A 23,262-nucleotide genomic window follows, 5' to 3' on the forward strand; every position below is an offset into this window, starting at 1 on the left:
AAGAAAGAGGAAGAGTTGGTTTTTATACTCTACTTTTCTCTACCCGAAGGAGTCTCAAAGCATCTTACAGTCATCTTCCCTTCCTCTCCCCGCAGCAGACGCCCTCGGGGGTAGGTGAGGCTGAAAGAGCTCTGAAAGCACTGCTCTGTGAGAACAGCACTATCAGGACTGTGACTAGCCCAAGGTCACCCAGCTGGCTGCATGTGGAGGAGAAGCGGGGAATCAAACCCGGCTCTCCAGATTAGCAACCGCTGTGCCATGCTGACTCTCCAGCCGCCACCTGGAGGTTGGCTACCCTACTGTGCTCATGTGAGATGGCACCTCCCTAATTCTGGTCTTTCCGTGCCACCAAAGCTGGAGATGGTGATGATCCACTTTCTTAGTGTAATTTCCCTTAAAAAAAAAAATCAGGGTTTTGTGCCCCTCCCCAGCTGTTATATTCGCAGTGTAGCGAAGATGGAGTCATCGATAAGATATAATCGCAGCTGAGACCGTAGTAGCTGGACAGACCCGGCTCATAAAACCAGCCGAAACAGATTCCAAACCTATAAAGTCATTATCGAAGGGGACAGGAGAAGGTAGGAATATCAGAGCAAATTTGGGCTATCAATCAAACGGTCAGGTAAATAAAAACAATTTAACCCAGGTCCCGAGAGCAAGATGACCGGGTGTCAAGCAGGTAATTTTGTGTGTCTGTGCACGGAGTGGAGTGCAGGGGGATATTCTGCAGAAAACGGGCTTTGTCCAGTATTTATTCTTAGCCGTCGCAGCGGTCCTAAGTTCCCAGGCAGGTTTAAACTGGTGTATCTGGACTCTGAGGCCTTGGACAGTTTAGGGTTTTAGAAGTTATGACCTGCACTTTGAATTGAGGCCAAGTCTAACAGGGAATGGCTGTGATTCTGTAGCCTGGCTGCATTCGGATGTCACATTTACTCGATTGCCGGCTTGGTGTCGTGGTTAGGAGTGCGGACTGCAATCTGGCAAGCTGGATTTGATTCCCCGCTCCCCCACATGCAGCCAGCTGGGTGACCTTGGGCTCCTTACAGCCCTGATACTGCTGTTTTGACCAAGCAGTGATATCAGGGCTCTCTCAGCCTCACCTCCCTCACAGGGTGTCTGTTGTGGGGAGAGGAAAAGGAAGGTGATTGGAAGCCCCTTTGAGACTCCTGGCAGAAAAAAGCAGCATGTAAGAACCAACTCTTCTTCTTCTTCTTCTTCTTCTTCTTCTTCTTCTTCTTCTTCTTCTTCTTCTTCTTCTTCTTCTTCTTCTTCTTCTTCTTCTTCTTCTTCTTCTTCTTCTCCTCCTCCTCCTCCTCCTCCTCTTCCTCCTCCTTCTCCTTCTCCTCCTCCTCCTCCTCCTCCTTCTCCTTCTCTTCTCCTTCTCCTTCTCCTTCTCCTTCTCCTTCTCCTTCTCCTTCTCCTTCTCCTTCTTCTTCTTCTGGGATAATTTGGCCTGAACTGGATGGCCCAGGTGACATCTCAGGTGACATCTCAAAAGCTAAGCAGGGTCAGCCCCGGTCAATATTGGGACCACCCAGAAAACCCTGTTGGGTGTAGTGTTGCAAGTGCTGGGTTGGGAGATTTCTGGAGATCCAGCAGGGACTGGGAGAGTTTCCTCATGGAGGAAGTTGGCTAGGTTGCCCCCAACAGGAGTTCCAGCTCTGGGTTGGGAATTCCCTGGAGCTTTTGAGGGTGGAGCCTGAGGAGGGCAGCATTTGGGGAGAGATGGGACCTCATCGGGCTACACGGCCATAGAACCTACTTTCCAGTGCAGCCATCTTCTCCAGGGGAACTGGTCACTGTTACCTGGAGATGAGTCGTAATGGTGGGAGGTCTCCATCCACCACCTGGAGGTTGGCAACCCTAGTCTCCAAAGTCTTCAATTCTGGAAGATTTGTAGGCCGCACCTTTTTGAGTTTGTAAAGCCCACCCTGCCTATCGGGCGCTTGAACTCAACGGGCCGTGATCCGGAGATAAATTTGTTAAGACGCTGCTTCGATGGGGGAATCATGACAAGCAGCCATTAGCTTCGCCGCGGCTCCGGCCAAAACCCACGGAGCTAATCAGGCTGCCTGAAGGACCGCCGGCTCCAGGCATTATGCTACCTGCTTGGCAGGCCTTTTGGGCACACGGCGAAATGTCAATAACATCTAAGTGGTTCTTAACCGGCTGCGGTCGCCTTTCGAAACGCTTTGTCCGTTTGACGGTGGAGGCCGGGGTCACGTTTCTTTTTGATTCTCGGATTCGAGACGGCCGTTGAAGAATTTCAAGAGCTTCTAACCTTTTATTTTAATTACCCACCGAAAGGACTCTGGGCCGGCGTAATGCTCTGGAAAGCATTCAGTTACAGGGGAATATCATTTAATCAGATTAGAGTAGCACTGAAATTGCCCACCTCTTTGCCCATTTGACATTAACATCTCCCCAGGGAGGGCAAAGAAATATACCTAGAAGGGTTGCGGTGCCTTGCTCATCCCAAAACGGGCTGTCTGATTTGTGTTTGCCTCAGCAGTCGCATGTACGAAAAGGATCTAGGAGTCTTAGTAGGCCACACATTGAACATGAGTCAGCAGTGTGACTCGGGGGCTAAAAAGGCAAATGAGATTTTGGGCTGTATCAAACGGAGTATCGTGTCCAGATAACGGGAGGTGATGGTACCGCTTTGCTCTGCTCTGGTCCGGCCTCCCTTGGAGTCCTGTGTTCAGTTTTGCCCCCCCCCCCAGTTGAAGAGGGATGTTGGCAAACTGGAGCATGTCCAGAGGAGGGCAACAAAGATGGTGAGGGGTTTGGAGACCAAGACGTAGAGGATGGAGCAGAGTTGTTCTCTTTTGCCCCGGAGGGACAGACCAGAACCAATGGGATGAAACTAATTCAAAAGAAATTCCATCTAAACCTCCAGAAGACGTTCATGACAGAGTGGTTTCTCAGTGGAACAGGCTTCCTTGGGAGGTGGTGGGTTTTCCATCTATGGAGATTTTTAAAGAGAGGCTGGAGAGCCATCTGACGGAGAGGCTGATTCTGTGAAGGTTCAAGGGGGTGGCAGGTGACAGTGGATGAGCGAGAGGGTTGTGAGTGTCCTGCATAGTGCAGAGGGTTGGACTAGATGACCCTTGAGGTCCCTTCCAACTCTATGATTCTAGAGCCTGCTGGTTTTCTTTGCCTACTCCATGTAGAATCTGGAGACCGTGAGTCTTCAGGTGGCAGAGATCTGTTCCCCCAGAGAACAGGCCTGCTCTGGGGGTGGGGGTGGACTGTGTGGGTGACAGTATGACCTGGCACCCTGCTGAGGTCCCGAGTTGCCAGACCTTCAGCCTCTCCAGGCTCCCCCCCAAAAAAATCTCTAGATATTCCCCTATATGGAGCGAGCAATCTTAATGCTATGGAATCCACCCTCCAAATCAGCCATCTTCTACAGCAGAATGGATCGCCGGAATCTGAAGAAATAACTCTGGGTGCTCTCCAGGCCTTCCCTGGAGATTGGCAACCCTCACGGGAGATGGCTGTCCTCGTGAACGGCTAATCAGGTGAGCAGGAACCATCTGGCGACCAGACCGGGGCCTTTTTGCAAAACGATTCAAATCCTTGATTGTCAAAAAGCAAACCTTGCCGCAAAGTCCGGGGAGAAAGCGCTGCAAATACGAGCAGATGTCTCCAATAATTCACGCCGTGGCTCTTTGCAAGTCCCTGCTGCTGATGGACAGCAAGCGCTGAAAAGCTGACAAGCATTGTGATGCCTTTTTCCTTCTCTGAGACCGAATACTCTTCTTCTTCCTCTTCTTCTTTTTTGCTGAGTTAACCGGAAATTAATCCTGCCCTTGAACTAGAATGAAAATTCGGATTTCATCTCCAGGCAAATGTCTACGTTGAGTCAGTGAGAATTTGCTGTTGAGGGGAATGAACCAGCCTTTTTACTTTGCTGGGGGTGGGGATATCCCCCTGCTCTGTGACCCTCTGCTCAGCTAGAGCCAAAGGGCAGGTGCCCCAATCTACGACCTCTTCTGAGTGTACAAATAAAAAGTGCCATCAAGTCACAACCCAGTATGCCTGGCAGGGGTAGTCAAACTGCGGCCCTCCAGATGTCCATGGACTACAATTCCCATGAGCCCCTGTCAGCATTCGCTGGCAGGGGCTCATGGGAATTGTAGTCCATGGGCATCTGGAGGGCCGCAGTTTGACTACCCCTGTTAGGCTGGTCCTGCACTGAGCAGGGGACGGGACCAGGAGGCCTGTATGGCCCCTTCCCACCCTAGCATTCCATGAGCAAAGAGAGAGGAGAACAGAGGCACAGGCCTGCTGGTTTCAGGAACAGCTCTGCATCCTTCTGAAAACCTGGACTTAGCCGAGTGCACGTCTGCGTAGGCAGGCAGGTTAATAAAATTGTTCTTGCGAGCGTGTAACTTTTTGCAAGGCAGGTATAAGAATACTCAGGATGGCACAGAACGTCCTTGTTCTTTTAGTAGGGACTTTGGTCGCAAGGAGATAAACAACCCGCAAGCACAGAAGGAGGTAGACGGCAAGGACGGAGAGGAAGAAATGCTTCGGCTTCCTACTTGGGAGTCAGGGCAGCGGCTTTCTGTAAACGCATCCCCGTTTTCTTTGGCAACAAGATGCTTGGAGACGCTGTGAGTTCACCTGGCACACAGGAGGAACAAGAGGTAGTACTTGTGCCGGCCTCACAAGGCCCTTCAAGAGGACAGAAAACCATCAGCTCTTTGATCGATCCCTGTGCAAAACTGCGCATGGTGTGCAGAGAGCGGACGAAGAGAACGTCTTCTCCCTCTCCCAAAATATGAGAACTTGGAGGCATCCTGTGAAGCTGATGGGCAGTAAGGTCAGGGGAAGTCCTCGGCCTCTAGGCCCTGGGGTTGACCCTACAGAGCAGGGGTAGTCAAACTGCGGCCCTCCAGATGTCCATGGACTACAATTCCCATGAGCCCCTGCCAGCAAACGCTGGCAGGGGCTCATGGGAATTGTAGTCCATGGACATCTGGAGGGCCGCAGTTTGACTACCCCTGCTCCAGAGTGTTTGGTTGTTCACGGTGACGGTAGATTCAGGTGGGTAGCTGCATTGGTCTGGAGCAGCAGAACAATGTTTGAGACCAGTGGCTGGGTCTCAGTCAGTTCAGCATTCCACAATTAAGGATATATCTATCAATCTCCATATTTATACCCATCTCGTATTTATTTCCTTTACTATGTTTCCCCCTGGAATTAAACCCAAAGAAACAGTAAGGGTGTCCAGAGGAACTGGTTTTCCACTGTGTGAGATTGAATGTTGGCCTTGCTGAACCCCTAGTCTGATCCCTCAAGGCTCTTCTGATGTTCTTTTCAAGGGAAGGCCTCAGCCTCTATGGCCTGTTGTTGATCTTCTAGAAGTGGTTGGACACCATGGGAGACAAGAATCTGAACTAGATGGACCACTAGTCTGATCCAGTTCCCCTCAACAGAAGGCCTCAGCCTCTATACCCTGCTTGTTGGCCCTCAAGAGGGACTGGTTGGCTACCATGTGAGATGGGATGCTGGACTAGATGGACCACTTGTTTGACCCAGCAGGGATCTTCTGATGGCCTTAGGAAGGCCTCAGCCTCTATGCCCTGCTGTTGGCCCTTAAGAGGGACTGGTTGGCTACCATGTGAGATGGGATGCTGGACTAGATGGACCACTGGTTTGACCCAGCAAGGCTCTTCTGATGTTCTTAGGAAGGTCTCGGCCTCTCTGCCCTGTTGCTGGCCCTCCAGAGGAACTGGCTGGCCCCTGTGTGAGGCAGGAGGCTGGACTAGATGGACCCCTAGTATGATCCAGAAGGGCTTTTCTTATGTCCTTATTAGTAAGGGGGGGAAAAGAGAGAGTCTTGTGGTCTTACGGTACTAACATTTATTGTCGCATAAGCTTTCAGGGACTAGAGATGTGGCAAATGTACCCTCAGTTAGGTCGTATGTTATACGGATCAGTTGAAATGGGTGGGGGAGGGAAATTCAACCCTGGAGCCCCAAAGCCATGAAATCAAGAGGGGAAACCAGTGACGTTTCTCTCTGCAAAGCTCAAAACGCATTAATGCATAAGTAGCATATTTGACCATTTGTCAGAGCGCTAACTAGCAATCATCTTCCCAGCATTGCTATGTTAATTTAATACCTGCCGTGTTTTTATTCTCTTGTCATCCTTGTACTGCTTTCCGACAGGGAGAAACATCGTTAAAAACGGTCAGTCCCCCCCCCCCCAGCTGACCTTGTGTAATAAAAGGATAGTGTGCTGATCTATAATCAAGTCCCGCTTGGTTTTAACCTGTTAGTTGGTTTTAATTGCCCCGTTTATTTTCGAGCCCTTAAATCAGGGGAAGTCAAACTGCGACCCTCCAGATGTCCATGGACTACAATTGCCATGAGCCCCTGCCAGCAAATGCTGGCAGGGGCTCATGGGAATTGTAGTCCACGGACATCTGGAGGGCCGCAGTTTGACTTCCCCTGCCTTAAATTGTTCATCGCTCATCCAACAAGCCGTGTTGTTTGGGTTACTTGGCGGGATGCGGAATGTGAAGAAATGAATACGGGTGGAAGTAGAATTGCCAGATGATGAATTTGTAATCATTCTGGGTGTTTTTTACGTGGGATGAGTCTGCTGCCACAAGCCGCCACGCCATCGTCCCGTCCTCTCCGTGGCTGCAGCTTTCTCAGTGGTCCCAAAGGTGGGCTTGAAGTGCAATTCAGATAGAATTCCTCTGGAGCAGGCTTTCTCAACCAGGGTTTCCTGAAACGCCAGGGTTTCATGAGACCCTGGTTGAGAACCGTGAATGAGGAGAACCATCAAGGAGGAGATGAGCTGCTCTCCCCACAGATGGGAGTTGACCTCTAATTCCAGTAGGCATCTTCTTCTCCAAGATTCTTCTGTTTATTAGCAGGGTCTTCTTCCGGCTACTGGCTGGTTGTTTCGAGTCGCTGCCCTTTTGTTTGGGGAGCCGAGCTCAAGGAGTTGTGTCGGATCAGCATTTTGGGGTTTAAAAAGCTCCAGCAGGCATTTTCATACCGGTCTCTGCTTTGCCCTCCTCCCAGCCGATTAAGGTCGTCAGTCTCCAGGTGGGAATTAGAGAGCTCTTGGGAAGATAAAGGACAAAGATCTGGTCCCCTGAAGAAAACGACCCCCCTTGGAAGGTGGACTCTGGGACATTGTATCTCATGGACGTCCCTGTCTTCCCCAAATGCTGTCCACCTCAGGCTCCCAAAATCTCCAGGTATTTCCCGACTCAAAGCTGGGAACCGTAGTGATCTTTCAAAGAGCCAGCAGTTTCCCCCTCTCTTGAACTAGGCTTGCCATAAAGTCCTCAATCCATCCATGCAATATTTGTACACTCTGTCCATGTCCCCTGCGGTGTATTTCCAGATAACTGTGGTTTAATTCAACAGGTTTGTAGGAAAGCTAACAAAACTAGGTAGTTTTTCTTCTCTTCGGATTTTCAGGGCTTTTAAAAACACACGCACGGGTTTTGACCAAGCCAGGTAAGACCTCTCGATCTTTGAATTATCTCATGTCCTACAACAAATGATCTTTTTCATTCCCCCCACCCCTTTTCTTCCTCCTGCTCCTTCTTTTGCTGCTGTTAATTTACTGGCCTTCTCGTCGTGGTCTGTTTTGTCTGGGCGTGTGTCAGCGTGTGTGACTTTCCCTTGTTTGCAGATACATCACTGAATTTGTCGACCTGGGCAATGTATCAGCCTTACGGACGTTCAGAGTTCTCCGGGCACTGAAAACCATCTCAGTCATTTCAGGTGAAAACACAATCTCCGGTTAAACAAGGGGGCTTGTCTGTCTTGAAAGTTATGCGCTATTCCTGGGGGCCTTTTGTCCTGGGGGTAGGACTTACCGTGAATCATGAGACATGCTTCATGAGACATGCTTGGTATGGGAATGGAAGGCACTGGGAATGGGACCTGCTGGTAGAATATGCCAACGGTTCTCCCGCTGACCCAAACAGCAATATTTCATGGGCATCATGGTGAAATTTGGCAACCAATAACCAGTGAGCACAGAATGTGCCTGTTCCAGCTGCCCTGCTGCCATTTTGAGGCCATTTGAGGGTTTGGGCATTTGAATTTTTTTAAAGTAACAAACAAAATCTTTCCCGTGAGAATTGGCTTGGTATAAATTTTAACATATGAAACAACGTGATTTAAGGGAAGGAGAGCATGAGTTCTCCTTAAATGAGTCAAAGCTAATCTGGAAAACAACTGAAAATTGCTGCGGGTTACAACTGGGATGATGAAGTAGAAAGAAGGGGTTCATCTGATCCCACCTTCTTGTTATCATCTGATGACCCTAAAATTTGAACCAAATGACTCGTTCAAGATTCAAGATGGTTTCTTGAGGAATTTGAACGTTATCTACTAGAGCAGGGGTAGTCAAACTGTGGCCCTCCAGATGTCCATGGACTACAATTCCCATGAGCCCCTGCCAGCAAATGCTGGCAGGGGCTTCTGGGAATTGTAGTACATGGACATCTGGAGGGCCGCAGTTTGACTACCCCTGTACTAGAGAATCCTCTTGTGTGAACCCCATTCAAAGGAACGGCTCTTCATTTCTGCTTTCCCTTCAGTGAGGTCTGGTGCGAAACCAGAGGTCACCCACAGAGTGCCAGGGGGCATTTCCTGGAACCCGCTGAATGGGTGGGCCCAGTTGGGCTCTTGGTCAGCCAAGCTTCTGATTGGCCACTGGAGGTTTGACTGGCTATGTGGAATTTTCAAAACATTCCTTGACTTCTTGTTCATGTCAAGGTGTAGAAGACCTTATATTTGTTGATGGGACCAGGAACAGATGGTTGGGAAGAGACACCCTTTAGCATATCTACAGACAGGTCTCATTCGTCTTTGGTTGCCAACTCTGGTTCAGGAAATCCCTGGAAATCCGTGGAGATTTGGCCAGGGGGAACTTGGGGGGAAAGGGGTTTGAGTGCTGAAGAGATCTAATTTGGGTACAATGGCACAGAGTCCACCATCCAAAAGAGAGCAATGAAGATCAGTTGTAATGGTGGGAGATCCCCAGGACCCAGCTGGAGGCTGGCAACCCTGCCTATAGCCTTAGTATTAAATGTATCAGACCTGTGTGGCAAGGTAAGGGGGGAAAAGATGGCAAAATGACCCTGTGCATGGCAGGTCCTTCCTGCAGATGATTATCCTGAACAGATGTTGCCAATTACAGGTCAAAAAACAGCCTAAAAAGGAACGCTTTCCGAAAAGAAGGGGTGGGGAATCAACATCCATTTAGGAGACGGGGAGCGTCTTTCGCTCCATTAGATGGCAAATGTTCATACTGTAGCTCTTGAGCTGACCCAAAACACCCACATGGCCTCTGCCATGATCGGCTCTCGCAGCGCATTTCAGGTAAAAACGCTGCGTTGACCACTGGTGTGTTTTTCGGGTAGAAATCGGTAAAATGGAGATGCCAGGAAATGAACAGAGGACCTTCTGCAGCCAAAGCTCCACCTGAATCCAGGAAGACAGTGAGGAGACTAGGGTTGCCAACAGCCCTGGAGCAAAACGTCCTGTCCTTTGAAGAGAGGCTTAATGTTTATTAATTGGCCATTGAAGCTTTCCAGAGCGGAGAGGTGAATAACATTATTTGAGTAAGAATGTCCCAGTCATTCTTCATGAAAGGCTCAGGGCGGTTTTCTCCAGGCCTGTTGGCAACCCTTCTTGTAGATTTACAAGATTTAAAACAACCACCCGAACACTTGAACTCGGAGGGTCAGAGGAGGAAGTGCTTCAAGTCTAGAGAACAGGGCTTGAGCGGTGTAGAAATCAGGGTCCTTGCCAGGGTAAGGTTCGTTAGTCCATTGCCCCATTGGTCCTCCCCCCCTTTCAAGAAGAAGCTTTCATCTTCAGTTTATTAAGGTTTAATAGCCCAGATAAATCATGTGCCTAAGAAGCCGCTTTCAAAGCTATGACATGTAAGGACCTCAATGTCCGAGATGCTTTCAGAATGACAACATTCCTGTTTCGTTTTTAGCTCTGTGGTGGTGGGTTCACCCCCAAGGTGACAGAGCACTCTAGCTTTATTTTCTTTGTGCAGGCTAGCGACCCCCCTTCCCAAAGTCCAGGGATGCCAACCTCCATGTAGTAGCTGGAGATCTCCTTGGATTATGGCCGTTCTCCAGGAGACAAGGATGCATCCCCCTGGATAAAATGACCGCTTGGGAAAGTGGAATTATACCCCATTGAAGTCCCTGCCCTGCCCTGCCAAGCCCCGCCCTCCTTCGGCTCCACCCCTCTCCAAATAATCTCTTGCCCCCCAACCCAGAGCTAGGGTTCCTAGCAAAAAGCACAGGCTCACATCCCTCCACCCCCTGATATTAGCAATTGCAAATAGGCAGGGGGAATGAGATGCAGGCTTCGTACGGAGCCATTGCACCGTCTTTACCTCGGTGGGCACGGAAGAGACATTTCTGGTTGTATCAGCTGGCATTCTGCACATGAAAGGGAGGGGGGGGGAAGTATCAAAATGAAATGTTCTGATGGATGAGAAGATTATATATGAGGGAGGATATCCAACACAGAGCAGATTATCTTTCTATTTAAAACCATAATAACTGTGCACATAGAAAACACCCTTTGAAAAACAAACCTTTTAAAAAATATATATATATATATATCGATATTCAGGGCTGCATCGGTGGCAGCGAGCCGTTGTCTCCGGAAGGCAAGAAAGAAAATTAAAAATCGCTTAACTTATCCCTGTTATCGATTTCTTTGAAGCTCCCTTTTGCAAAGGACGGGGTGGCTCTTTAATCCCCGCCCGATGACAAAGCGGCTTCCGCGGCTGGGTTGTGCGGCCGCGATGATTGCTTGCATCCGACGATAAGAGATCCGGCGTATTATTACGGCGATAGAAGTCATACCGGCACTGACACACCACCTGGGCCAGATCGCACCTGCAAGTCCCTCTCATGTCCCTGGCTGGCAAGGGAAAAAAGGCTGTGCTTTAGAAGAAACCCCCCATGATACCCATATCTGAGCAGTTGGAAAAAGAGAGAGAAAAGAGGAAAACAAATAAACAAGTTGGTTTGTGTAAGTCGATGTAAGAAATAGGCTACACTGAGTTATTAATACAGCTTAAGGTAAATCTAGACCAGCTTTTTTCAGCCTTTTGACCGTGGAGGAACCCCTGACATTATTTTCAGGCTTCGAGGAAACGGCAGAAGTGCTGACAGCTACCTTTGCCCCCCTGCCACGTCCCTGGAAGTGATGTCACCCAGACACTCCCACTGGATGTGACTGGGCTGCTCCCAATGCCACATCACAGGAAGTGATGTCACTGGGCCTCCCCCCCTCGTCTCCTGCATTGCCAGAACTGACATGTTCAGCCCCACCCCACCCCACCTACATTTGACTGTTGTGTAGTAGCATAACTGTTTTGCTACAGTTACCAACCTCCAGGTGGGGACTGGAGATCTCTGAGAATTACAGCTGGTCTATATGGCTAGGGTTGCCAACCTGCAGGTGGTGGGTGGAGATCTCCCTCTCTTACAAGTGATCTCCCAGTGACAGAACTGGGGGAAAGGGTTGTTGGAAGCCATTGGGAATCCCCAGTTTTCTCTTACACATCTGGCACAAAATTTATCCATCAGAGAGGCCTTGCATCCCAAAAAACCCACATATTGCAACCCGGAAGGGCCTGCACCTCACTAGTTGGCCTCATCCCAAGCCCTCCGCTGCTCTCCCTCCCTCCCTGACACTGCCTCATCAAAGCAGAACCCCGCTTTGAATATCATGAAGAGGCAGGCAACCTGTAAATGTTAAGTAAAACATTTATGCCAATTTTATGCGCGTTGTGATTGCCATCTAATTTTGGAGGGGGGGGCAATTGGTGATTGTGAGCAGGGCTTTCATTCTGACCTTGCGCAATCCCTGGAGGCATCTGGATGCAACCCCCTCCAGTAGGCTAAGGGATGGGCTGCTGTTTGAGGAAGAGTCATGCTGCACTCCCCAAGGACAGACAGAGGACCAGGGAGGCCTGAATGACACTACTGTTTAGCCAACGGGCAAGAGAGGGTGCTAGTCTGAGCGCACCTTTAGAAAAGCATTGGAATGGATTTCTAGTGGAGGAGTTAGAGCCCTTCCCCGATGACTGCCGGGTGGGCGGGGTCAGGAGGGGCAATTGGCCATTTGAGATCTGATTAGCTGTGCAGGTTTTGAAAAATGTTGCTTTGGCCACAACCACCACAACGCAAGGCTGTTCAGAGTTTAAACCGCGCTGCAAGAGAAGCTCTCACAGCCGGGTCAGGAGGAGTGGTGGGGGCGGCCAGTTCTGAGCTGGGTCTGGCTTCTGTTGCAGCTCAGTTTAAACTGAGCTGCAAGAAGCTCCAGCCCAAGATCGGCCAGGGGGCGAGGAAGGAACTGACATGAAAAAGTTGCCTAAAGTTCAGGGGGGTTAATTAACAGGCCTTGGGTAAGGGTGAGAGAAGGGGCAGAAAAGTCATAAAGCATCGGAAACTAATATAGAATGTAATCTATCTGTCCCCTGCTCTGTAATCCAAATTACGTGAGTTTATTGGATGCTTACTCAGCATTTTAATAATGAACCAAATTGCTCTCACAGCTGGTCTAAAGCCAGGCCTTATTGATTTATTGTATTCTTTTCTTTGGATTTATAAACCACCCTCTCCACTCAAGCAGATTCAGGGTGGTGAACACCGTACATCCGACAATACAATTAAAATCACAGTTTAACAATTAAAAAAAACACACCCTCGGGTGCAAAGGCCAGAACCAGGGGTGGGGGTGGGGGGTAGTATAACTGTTCCATCGACAATAATAAAATCTTTCCGATGGCCACATCAAACGATACAGCTGCGGTCATAAGCAGTAAAACTCTTTCCCGATGTTCCGTCTCGGTAGATCGAATTCTAGGCAGCACGAAACAAGTTTATCTGTCGGGGGCCATTTAACGGTTCCCACCTGCACATTTTTACGACCGCACATAAAAAGATGGTGCGTTGAACAGAAAAGCTCCTCGGAGCGTCCCTTGAGACAGAAGTGTTTAAGATTATCCCCCTCCGGGATTCCATTCTGTTGGGTCTTCCCGCCGTGTATTTTGTGGCCGTTTCACAGCAGTTTTGCAACAGGAGAGATGGACTGCTTTCAGGTGTAAGCAGTTTGCTGCTGGCCCACCAAGGATGCGGGAGGAGCTGGACCTATGGTTGCTAACCTCCAGGTGGCACCTAGAAATGCCCTCCACTATTAAGTTTGGTCCCCAGATGACCAAGATCAGCTCCCCTTGGGAACATGGCTGCTTTGGAGGGTGGACTCGACCGCTTTCTACTCTGCTGAGGTCCCTCTCCTCCCCAAATCCCTGCCCTCCCCAGGCCCCGCCCTCCAAATCTCTACTTAATTCCCAACCCAGCTGTGGGTAGACCCCAAAAGAAGCTGGAATGTAGAGATACAATTGTGTACTTGGCAGGGGCTCATGGGAACTGTAGTCCATGGACATCTGGAGGGCCGCAGTTTGACTACCCCTGCCATAGAGTTTCAGGCCAATGCAGAAGTGTCATCCCATCACATTGATGTCACATCTGATTTGTGTTGGAAGGGACATTGCAACACATTTCTTCCCTGCGCCCCCCCCCCCACCTCCGCCTTAGGAAACACCAGCCAAGGCCCCCTACCAGGAGGGCTTCCTTCAAAGCGAGAGGCTCAGGGGACTCCGAGGAACAACATGAGGTTTGTAGCCGGAGGGGGGAATTGTTGAAAGTTGCCTCCTTTCCATTCCATTAGCAGAAATTGTCTGCTGGAGCCAAGCCCGGGAAGGGGGGGGGGGTCAAGTTTTGCTTTGTTTATAAAGTTGCACAGCTGTGCCTGACATATAACAAAATGGGCTCTTAGCAAATGTCAGGAACTGGGGATCTCTCCCGTCCGAGTGCTTAAATAGAAGAACAAAAGCACAGTTTCCCGCAGCATGAAGGCACTGGCAAACCACCCCGTGTTGGGTCTGCCATGAAAACGCTAGAGGGCATCATCCCAAGGGTCAGACATGACTCAGTGCTTGCAGAGGGGATACCTTTACCTTTACCTTTAAAGTTTGATGGATTTCAGAAACCCGAACCCAGTCTTTTGAAATCTGATTTTTCCCAGGGGTGGGGTGGGAATGGTGCCCTAAATCCAAGGTTTCTGAGATTCAAATGGCAAGTTTAGAGATGAAGAAACTAAACTTTGGATATTGTGACTCTTCTGGACCCTACCATTCACACTGCTGTTCCCAGGGAAAATGTATCCAAAATGCCAAAATTTTAAAATGTCAGTTTCTTGTTCCCCTCCTAAGCTTTAGTTTCGGACTTTTAATTCATGTTCTCTATCCCATCCAGCATTAAGACACAATATGAATGCCAGTTATACATACAACACAAACATTTCCACTATGCCTTATAGCCTCGGTACAAACCTGCTGTATAGTTCTATACTTAAAAATCTCTATGTAGTAACAAATGGACTTATGTATATATCTGTGGTTAGGAATATCTGATTAGATAATATTTATTACACAAATAGAATAAGTCATTGTGTTTCCCCACATTCTTTGGGGTGGGGTGTTGTGTTCTGCATGTGTACTGCTCCCTCTAGTGGGCAATTCGATATAACATTGGTTTATGTATGGCTGTAGGTTTGTATGCTGAGCATAAACTGAGGTAATATTGAATTGTCCACTAGAGGGATGAGAACACATTTGGAACCAGAAGCCCTTCCACCACAATTGAAGAAATAGAAACATATAAGGGAGGAGAGTTAGAATGTGGAAAAGCCTCTTCTCTGTTGCTTTCTAATATAGTTATTATTATTATTTAAATATCATCAATGCAGCTTTTACCCCTCCTGCTTGCCTCATAGGGCTACTAAGGCAGCTAAATTCAGACATACCCTAAACTCTCACATTAAAGCACACTAAAATCATTATAGAAATACATCATTAAAACAGCCTTTCCCCATTTTTTTTCTACTGTTGAGAAACCCCTGAAACATTCTTCAGGTTTCCAGAAACCTGAAAATTGACTCCCACCCATTTGGGGAACCCTCCCAGGGCGGTCAAGAGCTCCTGGGGTTTGATGAAACCCTGGCTGAGAAAGCCAGCATTAAAGTATGTTAAAACCAGAGCTTAAAGTATGAATTAAAAAAAAAAAAGCAGTTAACATTATTTAAACTGTTTTGTCAAGTCCCTCCCTCCCACCATCAACAGCTGCAATGTCATCCAATAGGAAGAAGAATGTGTTCGGTATAAAGAAGAAGAAATTTTGCTAGTCTTGCTGAATTCTTCCCCCCTGCCCTCAATTGTTCTACCCACATTTTGCCTTCCGGTGTTACTTGAGGCAAAATTTTGCAGGAAGAACACCCAACTGAGTATTTGGCGGGGAGAGAGGAGGAGGAGGAGAGATTTCGGCGCCATCTCTGCGATGGAGTGTTGGGATTCATAGGATGGTGAGTGACCTTTCATCTCTCCATCTGTGATCTCCCGACCTTTCGTCTCTCCAGGTCTGAAGACCATCGTGGGCGCCCTCATCCAGTCCGTTAAGAAGCTCGCGGACGTGATGATCCTGACGGTTTTCTGCTTGAGTGTTTTCGCCCTCATTGGCCTTCAGCTCTTCATGGGAAACTTGAGAAACAAGTGCGTCAGGGACTACACCGAGTTCAACAGCACTAACGGCACCTTTGCCTCGGAATACAAGACCTGGGAAACCCTGGATGACTTTCTCAACGATAGAGGTAGGCAACCCTCTTTTCCGTGTCGGTTCGGATAGTGTGCCTGAAGACATGTCCGTGGGAGAATTTGGAACACACATGTGCACGCTCTGCCTTGAGAGAAGGCCATGAGGTTTCTGCTGGGAAATCCCTAAAATTGCAAGCAGTAATTAAAACAAACAAACAAACAAACACAAGTGATGGGGGGGAAATGTGAGTTCTATGCTAAAAATCTCTATGTAGTAACAAATGAGCTTCAATGTACATATGTGGCTGGGAATATCTTCTGAATGAATATGTATTGCATAAACAGAATGAGTCATTGGGTTTCCCCCCATTCTTGGGGTGGGTGTTCTGTTTTCCATGTGTTTTGCTCGCTATAGTGGTCAATTCGATATGTGACTGCAGGTTTGGATACTGAACATCAACTGAAGTAATATTGAAATCCATCAGTTTGTTGGGGGAGAAACTTGGAAGGCCTGGTGGCTAAAGCTGCTTTTCCTTCAGCTTCATATAGTACACAGGCACTATATTTCAGCACTCAGCCCACCTAGCCACGCTGATCCATGCGACAGTTAACTTTGAGGCTAGACTACTGTAATGATACTTACGTGGGGCCAAGCTTGAAGACACCCTGGAAATGTCAGCTGGCAATGGCAAATCGGTTTCAATAATTAACGTTTTAATGAGTTTTTGGTTGTTCAGTTGTATTGGACTGATGTCGGCCGCCCTGAGCCTTCAGGAAAGGGCAGCACAGAAATGAATAAATAAATACTAAACAAGAGCCCTGAGGGCCAGTGGAAAGCCCGATGGCTCAATTTCTAACTGGTGAAAAACGGGTTCCATTCTAAGGAACAGGGGTAACCAAAATGTGGCTCTCTGGATGTCCATGGAATACAATTGCCATGAGCCCCTGCCAGCACCATGCTGGCAGGGGCTCATGGTAATTGTAGTCTATGGACATCTGAAGAGTCACAGTTTGGCCACCCCTGTTCTATGCCATTATACTCCATTGAAAACCGTCCCCTCCCAAACCCCACTGTCTTCAGGTTCCCCCTCCCCATCTCTAGCTTTCCCAACCTGGAACTGGCAGCCCTCGTCCATGAGGCATGTGATGATCTCCCAAGAATCAAGCCAACACAGGAGGCTTTGCAATAGCTCACACACGGGGGAGATTCCTCACCTGTTGGGTAATGCACTTCCAGTGCACTTTAGAAAATCCAGCTGCAAAAGCACACTGAAAGCGCATTATCTAATGTGTGCATTTTGCTTCTTGGTTTCCGCAAAAATGCTGATCAGCGTCTTTAAAAGGAAAACTCGTTTCTCCCTCATCTGCATAGACTTAAATATTCATATCCCACGATCAACATGACTCCGGCTCACAGGGACCCCTTATTAAATTTGCCCTGCCTAGGGTGCTGATTTTTTTTTGGGGGGGGGTCCTTATTTTTGCCTGTGGCTTGGTGCTCACGTTGCATTCAGGCATTGGTGGCGGATTGTAGGTTAATAAGAACAATCGCAAAATCCCCCCTTGTCAGACTGCATCTGCTCATCTTGGCGGCTGTCGTTTAGTTGTGCTTGGCCAATCGGAGCAAAAAACATTTCTTTCTCTTTCACTTTGGCTCTGTCGTTGATGGGAAATGAAGTGTCGGACTGGGGGAGGTAGCTGTGCCAAGTCCTGGCGATGCGACTCGTAGCTGTTTCCCGGGGTAGGGACTGAAATTAGGTGTCCCAGGTCCCCGGGAAGTTTTTGGAGAAGGAATCGCTCTTAGGTTGCCGAGAGCTAATGACTTGTAGCCAGTGACACGTCAACATTATGGGTGCACATGGTTGCTGCACGGTGCTTTGCTGGTGGAAGAGGGGAGGGACGGCAATTTTACCCCCTTTCCCCACCTCACTGCTCTCTCTCAAACCACGAGGCTTTCACCCACATGATCCCTTGATCCCAGCAAGAACTTCACTGTTGTTGGTTTAAGCTAGAACCTGTGGAATCCTGGCAGCAAGGTGGATGCAGCTGCAAAATGGCTGCCCCCAAAATGGCTGCCAGAGGAGGTGGAGCCAGCCACAAAATGGCCGCCACAGTCCCATCAGATCTTTGTGTGGTAGTAGAAGCTGCTGCCAAAACAGCTTTTTAAAAAATCTGCACATCCAATCAGATCTCCAGTGGCCAGTCAGACTTGCTGGTCATTAGTCCCACCTGGCTTCACCCACTTTGTGAAAACATTTAGTGGGTGCCCTGGCACACATGGATACCTCATTTTGGAGCCCTGGTTTAAGGGCTAGAGAGGGAGATGCAGGAAAACGTGCCTCTCTTGATAGCAATTTGCTGGGTACTCCTTCTCACTACCTGAAGGAGTCTCAAAGCAGCTTTCAATCGCCTTCCCCTCCTCAAAACGGGCTGAGAGAGCTCTGATAGCTCTGCTCTGTGAGAACAGTTCTAACAGGCCAATGATTAGCCCAAGGTCACCCAGCCATCTGCATGTGAAGAAGCGGGGAATCAAACCTGTGCTTCCAGATTCCAGGCCGCCACTCTTAACAACTACACCAAGCTGATTCAGCACTCTGGACAGCTCCTTTGCAGACTCCTGCCTCTCAGAACCTGAATAGCTAGGGTTGCCAGCTCTGGTTTGGTCTGGTGGGGCTCAGAGAGCTCTGAGAGAACTGCTCTTTGAGAACAGCACTCTCAGGGTTACGACTAGCCCAAGGTCGCCCAGCTGACTCCACGTGGAGGAGCGGGGAATCAAACCCAGCTTGCCAGATTAGAGGCCACTGCTCTCAACCCCTAGACCAAGCTCTAAGCGACTGTACCACTACACAACACCAGTGGTAGCTCATGTTGTTTGGGAACTGTGCAGCCGCTGACCTGCTTTTTAGAGCTTTGTCATCCGACGTCTTCCTGCAGCTGCGGCATCGTTTTCCTTAAGTCTGCTTCTCTTGTGTCCACCCTATGCGCATCTGGCATGATTTAATGAAAACACGGTGATAATTACTATATTAAGTACATGAAAACCAGCAAGCCCAAGGGGGAGTTATTGTTGCAGCAAGATCATAAAAACTTCAGCTCCCCCCCCCTCCCAGGGCTTCCCACCCCTGGTAATGTTAGCCATGTCACTGGACTGCTTATTGAGACGATGCATAGTCCCTAGCGGGCTGTGTCCCAGCTGTGGCAGGGCAACCAAATAAACACCCTATGGGAAGACACATGCTCAGGCAGGCGTCTTGCGGAAGGACACAGAAATCAAATTAGCAGACGAAGGACAGTTGCATTCTACTGTGAAGCCTGCCTGGTCCGGAAGGATCTTGGAGCACAACAGATGGAGGGATGGCCAGATCTCTGTCACCCGGAGAGGAGCTGTAATTCTGGGGGATCCCCAGGCCCCACTTGGAGGCTGGCATCCCCTCCGTTACGTAGAAGAAGAAGAAGAGTTGGTTCTTATATGCCGCTTTCCCCTACCCAAAGGAGGCTCAAAGCGGCTTACAGTCGCTTTCCCTTTCCTCTCCCCACAACAGACACCCTGTGAGGGAGGTGAGGCTGAGAGAGCCCTGATATTACTGAAGAAGAAGAAGAGTTGGTTCTTATATGCCACTTTTCCCTACCCGTAGGAGGCTCAAAGCGGCTTACAGTCCCCTTCCCTTTCCTCTCCCCACAACAGACACCCTGTGAGGGAGGTGAGGCTGAGAGAGCCCTGATATTACTGAAGAAGAAGAAGAGTTGGTTCTTATATGCCGCTTTTCCCTACCCGTAGGAGGCTCAAAGCGGCTTACAGTCCCCTTCCCTTTCCTCTCCCCACAACAGACACCCTGTAGGGTGGGAGAGGCTGAGAGAGCCCTGATATCACTGCTCGGTCAGAACGTAGTCCTCAAATGTTTGTGATTGACTGTTAATGGTGTTGTTACGACAACGCCGTGCCCTGAACGTGCGGGCTAAATATGAATGGCCAGGGAGGGAACGTAATCCTTTCATAAGTACTAGGAGGAGATGAGGAACGTAAAGTCGTTTGAGAGGTATTGATCATGCCGCGTAATGAGATTCCACATTTCATTTTCCTCCGAGATGGATGTTGTGAATACAGGTGAAATGAGGATTAAGGATGCTGAATTCGATCAGAGGAGAACTGGATTAAGTGGAATCCTGGCACTGTTCATTAGGAAGTGGCATCCTGGCTGCAGTTCACGGGCAATGTAGAGAGAGAGAGAGAGAAAGACGTGGAGTTTGGAGGTCACCGGCTGCCGTGGGAGATCTTTTGTAATGCAGTCGGTGCACCCACAAAACACATAACTCAGAGCTCTGCTGCTTTTTCAGATATAGCGTGTGATATGGGCTGGAGGTGTCAAATTTCCACAATCCTCCTGTACACCACATTGGCCAGATGGCCCCTGGAGCCCAGTTCAGTTCTGGAGGCCTCACCTCAAAAGAGACATGGACAAAACGGAGAGGGGGCAGAGTGATGGGGACGATCTAGGCCAGGGGTAGTCAAACTGCGGCCCTCCAGATGTCCATGGACTACAATTCCCAGAAGCCCCTGCCAGCATTTGCTGGCAGGGGCTTCTGGGAATTGGAGTCCATGGACATCTGGAGGGCCGCAGTTTGACTACCCCTGATCTAGGCTGTGGGGACCAAGCCCTAGGAGGAAAGGCAGAGGGACTTCACCCTGGAGAAGAGGAGGATGGGAGGGGACATGATTGCTCCCTTTATGTATCAGAAAGGTTGTCACTTGGAGGAGGGCAGGGAAAGGTTCCTGTTACAGCAGAGGAGAGGAACCACGGAAATGGGCTTTAAGCTACATGTAGAATTGTTGCAGCTAGATAGCAGGGAAAAGTTCTTCACAGCCTGAGCAATTCGGCAGTGGAATCGACTGCCTAAGGTGGTGGGGGGCTCCCCCTCACTGGGGGTCTTCAAATAGGGAACAGGTCTGTGTGTGCAGGGGGAGGACCTGAAATAGTTGGCTGATTAATTAATTCAAAAGAAATTCCGTCTAAACATCCGGAAGAAGTTCCCGACAGAGCGGTTTCTCAGTGGAACAGGCTTCCTCAGGAGGTGGTGGGTTCTCCGTCTTTGGAGATTTTTAAACAGAGTCTGGATAGCCTTCGGATGGAGAGGCTGATTCTGTGAAGGTTCAAGGGGGTGGCAGGTGACAGTGGATGAGCGAGAGGGTTGTGGGTGTCCTGCATAGTGCAGCAGGTTGGACTAGATGACTCATGAGGTCCCTTCCAACTCTAGGATTCTATGATTCATGGGAGGCATCAACTGAAGAAGAGCCTGGGTTTTGTACCCTGCTTTTTACTACCTGAAGGAGTCTCAAAGTGCCTTCACTTCCTCTCCCCTCGGCTCTGATAGAACTGTGACGGGCTCACCCTTCCTCTCCCCAGAACAGACACCCTGTGAAGGAGATTAGACTGTTGTGGGGAGAAGAAGACTTCCCTTCTTCTCCCCACAACAACACTCTGTGAGGTAGGTGGGGCCGAGAGAGCTCTGAGAGAACTGAGATGGACCCAGGGTCCCCCAGCTGGCTGGAAGTGGAGGAGAAGAGGGGAATCTAACCCTGTTCTCCAAATTAGAGGCTGCCACTCTTCACCGCAAGACCGAGAATATGGTGTGGGTAGACTGCCTTTGAATCTTCTTTTGGGGGGGAAGGAGGAGAAATGTTCATCGCTCAGGGCCTTTCTTACAGACTCAGGAGGTTAAGCCGTTCTTTCCTGAGACGAAGCCAGACTGTATGCGTTCGCCAACGACTCGAAACCGATGAATTATAGATCTTGATAATTGCACTTGGCAACTTGATGGCACTTGAAGAAATTTCTGCTGTTCAGAAACGAAAAAAAACAGAAGAGAACCCCACTGTCTATGGGTTTCATGTGTAGGTGGGCATTACGGCTTCTAGGAAAGGAGCTTTGGATTTGGAGCCTGCCAACCTGGCAGTGGAAAATATCTCTTGGTGGAGATATTAAGGCGACACTTAGTAATAAAGTGCAGTTTAGGAGTTATGAGTCAGCCTAGATTTATGAGAGGCAAATGGGAACAAACAGGCTGTCTGCTTCAGAGGAAGGAAGAACAGATCAATAGAGTGATCTGGAGCGATCAATCGCTGTTTCCCAGAGGCTGGGTTTTTTTAAAACAAAAAACAAAAAACCACAGGCCTCCCAAACCGAAAATTTGTTCAGCGGGTCCTGTGTGCTTGACCTATGTTGGCAGAGCTTCAACGTGCAAAAGGAGCTTACTTTGGACTAGGCTGCATAAAGAATAGAATAGCGTTTATTCAGAAGATAAACCACTTTGTGTAGACAGGAGAGAGAGAGAGAGAGAGAGAGAGACCTAACTGTCTAGCTAGCTGTTGTTCAGAGTCATTCTTCTGTTCAACTGCTGTTCTGGAGGCAAGCAGGGAGGAAGTATGCTCCAAAAGCAGGAAGTCTTCTGCTCAGCCAATCAGCATGCTAGAGAAGGTAATTTGAAAACCATCAGGAAGTTCCTAGCCTTAGGCTAAATTTACATCTCCTCTGATGCCCCCTGCAGGACAGCCTTTCTGATCAGCTCAATTATGCATATGGAAGATCTTGTATATTTCGTTGACCCAGGCACCATCATCTCCTCTCTGCCAGGACTCCCATCCCAGGAGTGAAATCTGTTCCCAGTTTCCCAGTTTAGTACTCATCCGTAACCTGACTTGTCAGCATCAGCTGAACTTCTGCTGCTGGGAATGTTGTTTGATTGCTTTCCAATGATCTGTCTGGGAAGATTTTTTATTTTAAAAAACCATTGTCATATTTAGTTGCACCTCTGTGAGGACCCTTATTTGACTGGCTGATTAATTCTGACCGATAACTAAACAGAGATCCATCTGGTAAAGAATTGTTCGCTAGAATAACGTTAAGAATAACTAGGTTAATTTTCTTCAGCAGAAATAACATAAATGGTGGTTGTTTTTTTTTTTTTTGGCTCTTTAAAGATTAACAGATTTATTGCAGCATAAGCTCTCGTGGGCTAGAGCCTTTTTAATCAGATGCACAAGTGTATACATTCTATATATTACACTTAAAAATTACACACCCACACACAAGTACGTAGTATATAAATATAATGGTTGCATCCTACAGCTGGGGTTTTTTTTTGGGGGGGGGGTTACATTATATCCACCGGTTCTTGGGGATGCCCCTAAGTCTGGCAGCAATGCAGGGAGAAGACCACTGGGGTACGGCTGATGGGGAAGTGGGAAAATCCTGTCCTGCAAGTTGTGCTTCTGTGGTGGTTTGCAGGAAAAGCAGGCGTTACATTGCGAAATTAATGCTACATACCGGTGTGACCTGGAAGCCACTTGTGCATGTTGTGGGTGTCCGGGGGCCATGCTCAGGTTCTTGGGCTAATTCTACCATAAAGCTTTTGCCCAAAAGCCAGAGCATCACCCTCAAACATCCCCAACATGCCTATGTCACTTCTGGGTTACAAAGAAGAGGAGTTGGATTTTATACCCCACTTTTCACATCACCTTCCCTTCCTCTCCCCATACCTTGTGAGGTAAGTGGGGCTGAAAGAGCTCTGACAGAACTGCTCTGT

At 48.8% G+C, this 23,262-nt stretch overlaps 1 protein-coding gene across 17 annotated transcripts in view; it reads left to right on the forward strand.

Moving 5' to 3' along the window:
- LOC143820810 (sodium channel protein type 5 subunit alpha-like) overlaps window positions 1-23,262 on the forward strand; it is a 245,193-nt gene that overhangs the window by 73,806 nt on the left and 148,125 nt on the right. For all 17 annotated transcript variants that reach the window (XM_077304089.1, XM_077304071.1, XM_077304078.1 and 14 more), the window contains 2 exons: window positions 7,672-7,763; window positions 15,507-15,737. In XM_077304089.1, coding sequence (XP_077160204.1) covers window positions 7,672-7,763; window positions 15,507-15,737 — 323 coding nt within the window. The remainder of the gene's footprint in view (window positions 1-7,671; window positions 7,764-15,506; window positions 15,738-23,262) is intronic.

Source organism: Paroedura picta, chromosome 11 (assembly GCF_049243985.1).
Source record: "Paroedura picta isolate Pp20150507F chromosome 11, Ppicta_v3.0, whole genome shotgun sequence".
NCBI classification, from domain to species: Eukaryota; Metazoa; Chordata; class Lepidosauria; order Squamata; family Gekkonidae; genus Paroedura; species Paroedura picta.